The 13,588-nt window shown below is 49.2% G+C and overlaps 1 protein-coding gene across 1 annotated transcript in view; it reads left to right on the top strand.

The window, feature by feature from the left end:
* The first annotated feature begins 4,007 nt into the window (after window positions 1-4,007).
* Window positions 4,008-13,588, top strand: part of B4GALNT3 (beta-1,4-N-acetyl-galactosaminyltransferase 3) — a 70,126-nt gene continuing 60,545 nt past the window's right edge. The window contains exon 1 of the mRNA XM_055712533.1: window positions 4,008-4,266. Coding sequence (XP_055568508.1) covers window positions 4,125-4,266 — 142 coding nt within the window. The 5' untranslated portion in view covers window positions 4,008-4,124. The remainder of the gene's footprint in view (window positions 4,267-13,588) is intronic.

Below are 13,588 nucleotides of genomic sequence, written 5' to 3'. Positions count from 1 at the left end.
TAAACCCTGAAAGGTCTTTTGAAAGTTTACAACTTAAAATATTTTTTTTTTCTGGAAGTGCCAATGTGTGCTTTAGATCTTGAGAGATTGTTCTGATGTGCAGAAAGCAATTCAGGCCAATTTGTGGGGCAGGACCTGCAGTAGGAAGGTGCTGCTAGAGGTACTGGGTGGTGTTCACGTAAAAATGTGTTGTCTTTACAGCTGAAAGGGTGGGCAGCAGTTTCTGTGTAATTTTATCTGGACAGCTAGGGCTTGAGAGCTATGAGAAGAGTTACACAGTGAAAAGACAGACTCACGAATTAGGCTTTCCACCCAGACAAGTAGGTTGTAGGAGAGTAATAGATGTGACCATGGTGCTGTCAGTCAAAGTTGGAGCTGAGGGAGCATAGCCATGTGAGCAGAGGACGTCTCAAACCCCAGCTCAGGCCAGTTCACACAAATGTTGGCAGCATAACTACTGGTAAAAATCCCATTGCTGATTAATATAACCATTTTAGCAAAACACACCATATCAGCACAACTTAACTGGGCAAGAAGGTCCTTTTGCTAGCAGTTGTTGTGGGACCGTGCCGATTCCTTTACTGTGGTGTTAAACTGCAGCACTGACAGGGACGTTTCTGGGGTAGCTCCACCAGTAATGCCTTTTAGAGCCCAGTCTGTTCCTGAGGAGCCAAAAAGGGAAATAATGGGGAACTGTGTCTTCAGAGACTGCCTTTTTCTCTTAGAAACACTTCTGCCTTTGAGCCGTTTCGATGATGAATGTTGAGATGAAGTCATTATTTGTGCTTCAGAGCATGGCTGAGGTCAGGAAGAGGGGTATGGAGCCACCGGGGTGGTGAAAGCTAGGGACAGTTGGGTATCTTTGGTGTGGAGCTGGTAATTAGTGTTAAAATTAAAATTACACAAGAAGAAAGAAGGGAAGGAGCAAGTGGCAGATAATTGAACCTTTGGGGAGCCTACAGAGAAAGGATGTTGGCACAGAGCTAAAAGTAATTTACAGAACAGAGAAACAGTTGTTAGATAACTAGAAGCAAAGCATAACAAGAAGAGGCAGGGATGCACAGAGATGGAGCTAGACAGGGGAGCCGGGAGGGACAGGAGATGCGCATCGTTAAGTGCTGCATTCATATCAAAGGCTGCTTTTATCATGAGGAAACGTAGCCGAAATACAAAACAAACAGAAGCCCCAATAAAGCAAAAAATACTCCAGTTGGCACATCTGGCAAATAGTTTCTTTGAAGCGGGTATTTAGGGTAGGCTAGGAGAGGTGTATCCTGAAGCAAGCAGCAACCTGTCAGATGTTCAGGGATGGTCATTGGGGCCATCAGCAGTGTCGGCTCCCTGCCTGAGTCATCTAAATATGGCGCAGACCCTATTCCTGCATCACTTGCTTCCAGCTCACTTGTCGTTTCCTTCCCTGACTGGGTCGACTCCAGCGTATGGCATGATTGCATGATGTGGTTTCCACCACTACTGTGTTGCACCCAGTGAAGATGAGAAGATGTGGAGGTCTGGGCATGCACTTGTGTGACTTGGGATGCTTGAGAAATTGGGAATACAAGACTGCTGGTCAACTTGGGGTAAAAGCATCTATGTGAGGTGTTTTTAAAACATTACTGTGAATGATTTTACTCCTGGGCACCACTGCTTGCTGCAATGAGTAAGTGGTCCAAACTAAGTTACTTCAAGTACAGTGTAGGGCTAGTCAAATTCCTCATTGCACAATTTATTACATCCAGATTAATTTTCTTCCTTAATATTGTTCTATTGTAACTACATTGTAACAGAAATCAACATACCACACTCACTTCCTTAAGCTTTTTCTCCAGCCAGAGGAGCTTTTCTGTGTCTTCATTATAGCATAGTTCTATCAGAAAAAAGATTGTTTAAGAGTCAACAATACTGCTGTTAGCCTATAATTTCATTTTCCCCTCCCCTCTATTTTAGTACCATGTTCACAAGAGAAAAATGTGCTTTCTTATTTTAGTATTTTAATATCCAACAGTTTCAACCAAGTGCAGTTGTCATTTTTCAGACTTAAGGTTGTTCGTTTAAGAAATGCAGACAACTTCCAGCTAAGAATACATCATTCAGTTCTCATTCTTTAAATGGTAAAGTTTAATTTAGATCTATAGTTATTATAATTTTTCCTAGGTTTTTTTTTCAACAAATATAAAAAACTCGGTTTATTTTTCTCATGCTGAAAAAATCACAAACCAGCACACCACCAAAAAAACTCGAACAATGAGCGTCATACCCTTACATGAGATTTCTGCTGCACAATGATTAAATTGGTGCACGGCTTCAAGTTTTCAGTCGCATGGGCACTGGTGGTGGCTGGGCACTGGTGGCCCTTGCTGTTTGCACTGGAGGAGAAGGCACCTTGATTTGTGCTGGGACCAGTGCCACAGGCACCTGCAGCCTCTACCAAGGTAGGAAGGAGGAACACAATGTGTTGCATCTTTGAAAGCTGCAGAATGGACCTTGACCCCAGGGAGGCAGGGGAGCCCAAGGGCAGAGCTGCTCACCGGCCTCCCCCACTACAGGATGTGTTTCCATCTTGACAAACGTCACTGTCTTTCCACCTCCACATGGAGGTATAAAACTCTCCAGATATACTTTCCCAAACCAAGACAAATCTGTCCAAAGCAAAGCTGAAGGGAGATGGCTCTGAAACCTTTGTGAGACATTCAGAAGAAGGAAACCTATTGCCTGTCTGTCCATCCCAATGTGTGACAGATAATGGCAGGGTCTCTAGGTGCTGCTTGGACACTGGGAAGAGGGTGTTCAGCACAGCTGCTGCTCCTGTCGCTACCAGTACAACATTGGATGCCGGCACTCTGCCAATGTCGGTCTGTCCCAGCTGGGACTCACACTGCTCTCCCATAGCCCTCCATGCCATTTAAAAGGCTTTTGGCACATTTTTCAAGGCTAAATAATGATGAGCATCCTTTTGCACAGCCTCCCACTTCAGAAGGCTACTGCCATGAAAGGAAGGTGGACCTTCAAAAGAAGGTGTATCATCATTGCACACGTTTTAAAAATAAACTTCAGCCTGAGGGTTTCTCTTCACGGTTGCATAAAGTACAGGGGCTGCATCAGTGCAGGAGCAGAGCTGTGAAGGGCAACAGCTGGTGCCAATGATCCAACACCTGTGCCATACGTGCTTGGAAGGAGGGTAATCAGGACTAGCTCCCCAGCCGGACACATTACATGCATCCCAGACAGCATCTTCCAGCTTCTTTTCACCCAGGAGGAACCCAGTTTTCATCCTCTGGGACCATTTGGCAATATGAACCAACCAACAGCACAGCAGGGGTCAGCTGGGAGAACCTCTTCAGAAGCGTGCATGAGGTGTGAAATGAAACACAAAGCACACCCAAGGAAGGTCCCGGTTGGTCTTCACGTGGGTCTCCAAGGTCCTCCCTCTGGGAGGTCTGAACGGTGTGATGCTGCATCTAGCCAGCTTGCTTCAAAAAGCGAGTGTGCCCCGTTCCTCCTGAGCAAGGCACGCGGAAGTAAACGCACTCGTTGCACGAGGTGCAGGACACGTTAACATGGATGCAGCTGTGCGCAGCTGTGTGAGTTCGAATCGCCCCTCGCGTCCTGCTTCCCTCCACGCACAGGAGCCACCATCTCCCGACCTCCCACCGGAGGGACCCGCCAGCGCTCCCGCCGGCACCACACCGGCTTCGAGCAGGACCGGGCGCCGGGGCAGCGTGCCCGCCGCCGCCCTGGCGCAGCTTTCCCGTAGCCTTGGCGGGAGCGGAGAGCCCTGGCAGCGCTGCCCCGCGGGACGCCGGCGGGGACGGCCCCGGTCCGGGTCCTGGTGCCGGCGCCCGGCAGCGCCCAGAGCGGCCGGAGGGCGGTGAGGGGCGCAGCCCGCGGCTCGGCCCCGCGGGGCGGAGGCAGGTGCGGGGGGCGGTGGCAGAGCCCGGCCGGGAGCTGCCCCGCGGGGGCGCGGCGCCGCCCCGCACCTGGGCCCGCCCCGCGGAGGAGGGGGTCCGAGGCAGCGGCGCCGTGCCGTGCCGAGCTAGCCGAGCCGAGCCGTGCCGAGCCAGCCGAGCCGGCGGCGGGAGCATGCCCCGGGGCGGCGGCGGGGGCCGGGCGCCCTGAGCGGCGCCATGCGGGGCCGGCTGCTGGCGCGGCTGCGGCGGCGGCGGGTGCTGCGGCTGCTGCTGGCCCTGGGCGTGCTGGCCCTGGGGCTCTGGGCCGCTTACCTGGAGCTGGTGGCCGCGGCCGGCGGCGGGGCAACCCCGGACCGGAGTGAGTTACCCCGCAGGGCACCAGGGGAGGGGAAGGCGGGGAGGGGGGTCCCGTCCCGTCCCCGCACCCGTCCCGTCCCCGCGCTCCCTGGGGAGCCCGGCGGGTGCCCGGGGCTGAGCGCAGCCCGCGCAGCGGCGGGCGGGCGGGCGGCAGGGCGCTGCCGGCGGGCGGGAGCTGCTCCCCGGGGAGCCGTTAGGGACGGCAGTGGGTCCTGTCCCTCGGGAAGGAGGCGGGTGTTGGGGGGGTTCGCTTTTCAGCCTTCGGTCTGTCGGCTCTCGGCCTCGTCTCGGTCAGGAGAGCTGTCAAAACGCGACCTTGCTGGCATTGCAGAGCCCGGAGTCATGGCTTTGTGGTGCCTCTTGTTCTTGGTGCTAACCTGGAAGGCAGCAAAGAGTCTTTGAATATTGCTTTGATGAGAGAAGTATGCAAAGGAGGAGGGAATGCGTACCCTGGAGATGCACACCACCCGCCTCGTAGCGGGTTCATTACATGCACGCTTCTAGGAGTACAGCCACAGCTGATACCAAGTGCGGTTAGCTTCTTTCTTTCCAAATCAGAGGAAAACAGTTATTTCTGTCAGCATCATGTAGGGTTTATACTTCTCTTTTTTTTTTACAGCCACAGGAAAGTTTTGAATGGCCCAAGGTTGTGTAAAAGCCTGGGATGTTGTTGCTGCTGGTTTTAAAATAGTATCAGTGCTTGGTGCCAATCTAACTTGATATTGTTTTTTCAAATACATGTCACCATTTAACTATTAATACTTCTCAGTACCTTGATCCCTTCACAACACATTATAAACCCCCTGACTCTTGGTGCCATGAGTCGGGCTTGGTTTCAGCCTTAAAGTTTAGACTGGCTGTGCAAGGAGCCCCATGAGCATCTACTCCTACAAAGTCCATTACAGGACTTCAGCTTGTCCATTTGTTCTGTATTATTTGTGATGTTAAGGCTAAAAACACATTTATTGTTCCAGCAGCAGAAGAGATCTGATTTCTTTGGTTAGGATAAATCCTCTAATGATAAATCTTTTTATGCCTGGTGGATTTGGTTGGGACGTGAGAAGGTGGGTTGCACTATGAGTCTGCTTTGTGTTACGTCTTTCAGGCAATCTAGCCGTGCCTCTTTGCCAATACCCCCCTAAAGATCCTTAGAGGAGACCGCAGAGGTATATAGGGGAGTCGTGCAGTGCAGCAAGGGAGGAAACAAACCACTTGGAGGTATTTAAAATAGTGGTTATAAGGAGAGAGGGGCTGAGTCAGGTGTTTGGAGCTGTACAGCTGACAGTCCTTTCACTGCCAGCAATGCAAAGGGACCGGGAGGGGATGGGAGAAACAGGCAGCGAGCGTGAGGATGGAAGAGATGCACAGGAGCAAATGACTTCTCTTATGAATTGGGTTCTTCCTCTTTGCTTTTAGACAAGGTTATTTTTACATCTCTGTTGTAAAAGCCATTCTCTTTTAAGACTGAAACTGGAAACAGTGACATGAGTGTGGTCACCACCAACTAAATCAAGATAAGGAAAATAATTACATTCTATGACAGTTCAATTACATGGAAGTCCAGGTTCTCCCAAATCCACCAGAGACGTTGCTGTGCATTGCATGTGGAAGGTGTTTAAACACTGCTGGAAAGGGTGGGAGGGTGAAACCCTCTGGCAGGCATCTCCTCACAGCTCTGCATCATGGAGGGAGAGCAGCTGTGCCTGGGGAGCCAAGGCTCTGCAGGCGCGCCGGGCACTTGGCATCATGTTTTCCCAGCCTCGTGGCCAGAATTCTGGAACCTGCTAACAGGAGGAAGGTTAATCTGTGACTCTCCCCACCCTTCCTCTTGCCCCTGTACCTCTAAAAGCCTGCTTTGTTTTAAGAGAAATCAGAAGTCTGAGTGAAAGACAAATAGCATTTGTTTTCTTTTGGCTGTTAAAACTAAGTAATGTTTTCTTCTCTGGGGACTGGGGCGGCTGTGTTTGTGACTCCATGTGGTGACTCTTTCCAGAGATCCCAGGGAGCTGATGCAGGAAGGAGTGGCTCCCAGAGCAATTAATACTTTTCCCCTCTTCTTTCTGCATTGTTTTCTGTCACATGTCCCAAATGGGAATACTACTGTAAGTCACACCTGGGACCAATCGAGAGCTACCACCTCATCTGATGCAACAGCCTCCCCAGTTGTTAATGATAAAATATAAAGGCTGTTTATTGGGTAATTTTTCTGGGCAAAAGGCTAAGAGGCTCCATCCACTGAGGCCAGAAAGCGGAAGAGCTGCTGGGCTTTGAAGGAGATCACCGTGTCCATTCTCTGTGTCTTTAACGGAGTTTCTTCTTGCCTCCCTAAATGGCGTTGCAGAACAGCCTGTGTATGGAAAGCCAAGTATGTTTTCTCTTTCCAGAGAGGTGAGCCCTCCTCTTGCAAGGTTGTAAGGAGTCACACAAAATCATCCCATGCATGGTGTAGAGGAAAGGGATTGAGCACAAGCTGCTGTGATGCCCCCATGCTGCCCCTGCTCCCAGGTCCGTGCCTTAGAGCAAGTCTTCAGGCATGGTCGATCCTCTCCAGCTTTATGCTCCTCTTCCCCCACCAGAACAGTGTGTGGTGGAGGAAGCAAATGTCAGGTGGCCGGGGTATGGGTGTTTGAGTAAGTGATGCTTAAAAATTGAGGCCCGGCTGTCCTCCCCTGATGTATATGAAGCTCAGCTATGCAAACATATAAATAAGTTTGGGTGAAAGAGAATAAAGGGCCTTGCTAATCATTAGTACCCGTTGGCTTCCATGGCACTGCGTCACTGTACACTGGGAGAGGCTCTGGCTCTGAGGGTCATTTTGCTGTAATGTTAAAGTCAAAGATTGAGGGACCAGCCTGAGGTGCAGAATTCTTGCTTGGTATACCCCATAGGTTGGGGCTCATGCGTGGCCAAGTTGATCTGAGCCCTTTTCTAGCTGTCTGAGAGGTTTGCGTTGGACTAGACAGGGACAGATCATGGTATTGGCTGTCATGAGTTGGAGCGGTCCTTTGAAGGTGATGCTGATATGGTCAGTGGGTCTAGTCAAAAAAAAAAAAAGATGTGACTGCATCAAGGTATTCCTGCATATTCTTCCCAGGGGGCCCTACTGGCAGGACTGTTGTATCTCATTTCTGTTGTTGTGAAGCTTGCTCCTTTTTTTATTTTTTATTTTTTTTATTGAGCATATTTTTGTTGCTCTGTTGCCCAACAGGTATTTATGGGAATCTTAAATATGTTTACAGCTGAGTGAAGAAAAACAAGCAGGCTGATGTGAGTTGAAGATGGGCACAACTCTCCTCACGTGAAATGTGGCCTGTTGTCATCCAAAACAAGTTGTAACAGGCAGGACACTGCCTCCCTGCCAAGAAATCCGAGGAGCTGGAGACAGTCTCTTTACTTCCACTGCTGAGAGGCACTAACCTCTGTGGAGTGGGCTCTCCAGTAGAAATGTTTTTCTCGTCTTTAGTAGCTGCTATACAGCACGCTTTGCTCCCACAAGTGAATGCCGGAGGTGGGAACCTCTCCTATTTCAAGGGTAAATGAAGTGTTGGGGAGGGAGAAAATACCAGTAAAGCACAGAGCAGCCAAATCTGGAGAGCGATTCCTGCACTGTGCCTTTACTGCTGTAATACTGTTGGCTTGGCAGCGCAGCTGGAAGGGGCAAGGGCAGGAACAGGTCTCCCTCAGGGAGGACTCCTCACCCCAATACCCTGCCTCTTCCAAGAGCTGCCGCAATACTTTGGATGGAAAATCTGGTGGGATGGGGATCTCCTGCTACCTCTGGTTTTCCTCTTCTGTGCCCAGCAGTGCCTCATCTTGCCCACCCATGCAGAAAGGTGTGACTCTGAGGGAGCAAGCCTGGCATCAGCGAGCCATGCTTGCAGGGAGGGAGGATGTGCAGTGATCCCCCTTTGCTTTAAAACGTTGTGTCAACATAGTAAAAGCAAATCCTGATCCCTGCAGAAACTTGGAGGTGAGGTCATTCCCAGCCGTTGCTGTGCAGACTCTTGTTTTTTCTGCTGCAAAGACCATGGTATCTTGGGAGGCGATAAATCACTTGCACTGATTTCCTTTATACAGGTGTGAGAGTCGCGCTGAGCCAGGCGCAAGCAGGGTGTGCATGATTAGATTAGAATTCTGGGAGGTGCAGCTTGTAGGAACAAGGGGTTCAGGGGAGGCCTTCTTTAACCTGCCTCTCGGGCTGCTTCAGCCTGTCCCTGTTCCTCCAGACGTTATTGTTGCGTGTAAATAACAATGGGAGTGTGTTATCTTTCTATCTTGGATTGTGACAAGTGGTTTCTGTCCAGCTTCTCGCTTCATGGACTGCCACTTTTCTCACTCAGGAGCGTGCAGTCCCACTCTCTGAAGTGGGAAATAGGGGTTCAGAAGAAACTATGGAGATGAGCAAATAAAAAAGTCCTTATGGCAAGACTTCCACGTCCCCAGTATTATGTACCTCTTTAGTGTCCCTTTCCTTCCCCAGAAGATTGGTTTCTTACACCCCTCACCATGGTGAGCTCTCTCTGATCTTCATGCACCCAAGCTACTACAGAGCAGCGTGAGTTGCTTTAAAACTGACCTGAGTGTTGGTGTGAATGGGCAGGTGCGTGTGTTTGTCTGAGGAAAGTAGCTGGTAGAAAGCTGAAGTTGCTCATTTAATGTAACTCATCGACTTCCTTGTGTAGCTTCCCTGCCCAGGATCCTCAGCAGCACCTATGCGTAAGGGTGAGCACACCTACACGTCCAGGTTCATTCATATGCACGTGGGCTGACCTTAGCAATCGCTCACACGCAAGGTTACTTGCCTGTACATGCACAGTATTGCTCTTTTGCATAGCTAATTGCACCGTAGGTTACTGAGTGCCCATGGGGAAATACTGGACCGTGTAGCTCTCCTGTGGCGGCTGAAGTATCTGCTTCCTCTCTGTGGAAACTGTTGACCCAGAGGAAAAGTTAAAACCAGCTGTCACCCCCAGAGCACCTCATCCTGACTGAAAAAATGCGTTGACAGCAGGGGAACATCTGTACCATGAAGTTTGCATAAGATATTTCTGGGCTTTTGAAGACAGTAGTGAGACTAATTCATAGGGACTTGTGCTGAGCAACACCGTTCCCCAAAGCACGTTGTGGGCTGCTATAGCTATGGGCAGAAGGATGGGCACTGCAGGTGGGGCAGATTTTTCACTTCCAGGTGGTCAGTTTGGTCTCCCTGGCCAACGATCAGAAGTGCTGTCACATCTTGCTCTGCACTGGTGTATGGGAAGGGAGTCAACATCCCTAGGCCCATAGTCACAGCAGAGAAGCCAGGGCCACTGAGCCGTTTGGATCGTATGCTGGCTTGGTTGTGAGGTTCACTGGCATCGCAGCCAGGGGATGCCTCATGCTAGCTGTGCCACACCTGTCCGGGGCCAGCATGTCCTTTCACTGCTGCTGGGGTGTGTACTGCAGGTAGCTTGTGAACCTGGCTTTTTTTACTTCTTGACTTGAAGTCAGGTGGGGGTGGATTTGCCTCTTAAATAACCTTTTTGCAGAGCGGCACTGAGTGCCTGGGTCCCTGTGCACCAGGTGAGAGTTGTGAGTGTTTTTTTCTTGGAACCCAGCTTGCAGTTTGTCTGGCCACTGAAGATCCCCGGATCGTTTCCAAACATTTCATATTATCATTATAAATAAACTCTTGCACCATCCCTTTATCCGTGACAGATTTGTGTAGCGGTGTGCCAACACTGCATGTATTCCTGTACCACACCTTCCTTTTTTGAGTCAGTCTGGATTAGGATGACCTGGATCTCATGGAGTGGTGCCCTCCTGTGCATCTCGTCTGCGCTGTGGGTTGGTCGAGGAATGCTGTTGTCTTCTGGAGATGCGTTTCTGCATATGGTATAGTAACATGAAGGCTCTGCCTCCTTTCGCCTGCAAGCTCAGGCAGGTGTGAAGGAAGAGTGGTGCTGGGAGAGATGATGGACATAGTCTTTCATCTGGCTGTTTGGAGTTACTGACATCCACAATATGGTAAAAGGCAGGATGTTTTCCTGAGGACAGAGGTCGCCTTGTAGGTTATGGCAGTGGGGAATGGAGTGATGATGGGGTTCTTCCTCTAGTGTTTACAATAGCCTCAAGAATTGATGGGGTTATGTATTTCGTTGTACTTTGACCTTTCCTTTCCTATTCATTGTTGCTGTGCATTGATGTTCCCTTTTCCAGTCCCTTCCCAATTCAATTGCTTTTTTTTCAGGCTTGCAGTAATAGCTGAGAAGGGCTTTCCAAGAAAAGGAAATAAGCTATCTTATATAGATGTGGTTTGAGATTTAAGAAAGATCCATGTCATGCCTTGGGTGGAAACAGATGTGAACCTGGTCCTTAGATACTTGTGCTTTTCATGATGTTAGAAATTCATAGTCTGTGTGTAATCAGCCAAACCAAAATACACTGGGATTTTGACCAGAGCTCCTCTGTACTTCTGTTTCCCTGAGAAGACTTTCCCATGGCAAAGCACAAAGGCTTTGATATTCCTGATCCGGAGAGAGCCCCCTATCCTTTGAGATGCTAAGATAGTCTGGGATAACATTGCTGTTAAGTAAATCAGCCTTCTCCAAAGACGTCTCAGAACAATAATTCATGCTGGCATAGTAAAGAATTTTAAACAACTACACAGAATAATAAGATGCAATTACTCTTTGAGATGCCGGATGTTTCCAGACAATCCAGGTTGTCAGGTAGACCTGTGAGTCTCCCTGAAGCATCAGTGCGCCTCTCACAGGGTCACTGATTCTGATTGTATAATTTTCTAAGGCTTAGTTATTTCAGCATTCTGTGACACTTTCCCATTTGAGTTCGTTTTTGAGCGGGAGAGAGGTCAATGTAGCTTCTTAACCCCTTTGTTTTTAGAAGCTGGAGGTGCTGTCACCTCTTACTTTCCATTGTAGGGCTATCTGATACCCTTACGTGGCAAAAGTATTGCATCTTGTGCTAGTCTTGCTTTTGTGTCACTGTTTTTCATCAGAGATGCAAATGGTAAGTCCCGGGCCTTTGCATCATCCACGGAGGTTTTCTCCCTTCCTGGCTTCCATCTCAGTGACCTTGATGTTGATTTCAGGCAGTCTAAATATTCTTGGGTTTTTTCCAGTTGAGCCAAATATGAACACTTGACAGCTGGTGCTACTCAGTTAATGTAAAACCACTGAATACAGATCAAACTTGCCTATGGGGCCTTCTATAACAGACATGTTTTCTCTTTTTAACTTTGTTTTCTGCTAGCCCTCTGGACTGTGGGTATTAGGAACTAGGAGGCTTATATGGATGCCAGTGTTTCACTGAAACACGTGTAAATTCATGCACACTAAACAGTAGTTCATTGTCAGGTGTTATATCCCTTTTACCAGTAAAAATATTTGATCTACATCATCACCTGTTAGGCTGCAGAATTGCCTAGTAGACCTCTCTTGAAGTGAGGATAATCTACATAAGCGGTATGTGTATTTTTTCCTGCCATTCTAAATCAATCTGTTTCTGCCTTGCTTCAAGAGGCTGCTTATTTCCATGTCATTAGTGTGGGCTGTTTGACTTGGCCCGTCTATTTGGTGTTGGCAACTCCAACAGCTTCCTCTGTGCTGCCGTTCATTTGAGCCTAGTTAAGATATCTCCAGCCCTTCTCGTAAATACTTCACTTCCTAAATTAGTTTTATTTATATTTCGTAATGTTATTTTCTGTAAAATTGTAGTAGTCATGTCTGGGTGCTATTAACCCCATCTAAGCCGCAGAACAAAATTTATAACAGGCTGAGAATATCCTGTCCAGACCACCCTGTACTAATAGCCTCAATTACCTGCTGTGGCAGCTCACTCAGCGTTAGCTGCCACAGTCCATGTTTTGTTGTAAGCAAGCCGGTTGGAAGGATTTTACTTGTTTTCAATCAAAAATGCAAAAGAAACCAACACTCTGATAGGAGACATTTTTTTTTTTTGGAAAACCTGGCTGAATTATAATTTCCAGAGCTGTACCTTGAAAATCAATTGTCTGCCTAACATAAGGAGTAAATATAAGAGGTCTCGTTTTGCAGTTGCTATGTCTTGAAAACATCAGTGCACTGTTTCAGAGGAAATTTTGCAAACAGCAATTATGAGCCATAGTCTGTACTCTCATACCAATGGGAGGGGGTAGTCGCATCTACTTAGAAATTCAAATTGACGCCCGAGCTGAGAATGGGAGTGTTATGAAAGTCTTTCCCAGGTCATATGTTGCCCCTTTCTTATTGGGGAAAACAAAAAAGAAAAAAAAAGTGCCAGCAGAGCGACACAGGGCCCAATCCTTCCCTCTCCCTCAGGGGTTTGGTTGGCGGAGATGACACCTCTGCACACTCCACGAGCAGGGCTGGAGGACAGCAGAGAAGGAACCACACAAGAATTGGCTTTGTAACAGCTTTATGGTGTGGTGGGAGACCTTGTGCGTGCTGGCTGTGCCTCCCTCCTTGCCAGCAGGATGTCTGGAGGCTTCACCCCCTTACAGTCACTGCTGAATGTGGGAGACTGAGTTTTTTGCAGGGAGCTGGGTGGGTGCAAGGTCACTGAGGACCCTCAGCCCTCCTGGGACATAGTCTTGTCCAGGGGAGCCTAGGCATGGGATGAGGAGGGGGCTGGAACTGGAGCCTAGGGCACCTGCGGGAAGGTGGAGAGCAGTCCCTGTGCCCAGGGGGTAGCAGAAGCGTGCAGGGGAGTGATCCCCAGGAAAAGGGTCCCTTAGCCCCCAACTCTCCTCCTCCCACAGTAGGGTATCTTTCAGGCCACAAACCCCCTAAGGTCCAGAACAGCCATCAGAATGTGATGAACATACCAGAATGTGCGATGCCACACGCATCGCTATCAGAATGGCCTCATGATGTTATAAGCCACCTTGCTGCATTTTGTGCCAGGCCTGAGAAACTGGCACACAGTTTGCAGAGCTTCAAGGCTCACGAGGTCCAAAAATGGTTGTAAGAAAGAGGTGCCACCATATCAGGGTGAGCCACTACCCGTGGCTGCATGGAAGAGCAGGCAGGTGATTGCAGGAGATACAGAGGAAGAGGAGGCAGCATCAGAGGCGTGACGCCATCAACCAGGTAGTAGCAATGGCCATTGCTCTGGTGGCTGATGGTATAGAGCCCGTGGAGGTGAAGCCACCAGAAGATCAAGAAGAACTGATGGAAGTGGATCCACCTGCACCATGGCTCACCAGGCACCAGTATGCTGTGCCAGGGCTCCCCACCGTGACACCATGGCAGTGGTGGTACAGGAGCGGTCAGCCAGCATCCTACCACCAGCCCAGGCTCTGCACCCAGCGTTAGCTGAGAGGC

The sequence above is a fragment of the Falco cherrug genome, chromosome 5 (genome assembly GCF_023634085.1).
Source record: "Falco cherrug isolate bFalChe1 chromosome 5, bFalChe1.pri, whole genome shotgun sequence".
Classification (NCBI taxonomy): domain Eukaryota; kingdom Metazoa; phylum Chordata; class Aves; order Falconiformes; family Falconidae; genus Falco; species Falco cherrug.
The sequence above is the reverse complement of the archived record's forward strand: the minus strand, read 5'-3'. Positions and strand labels throughout refer to the sequence as shown.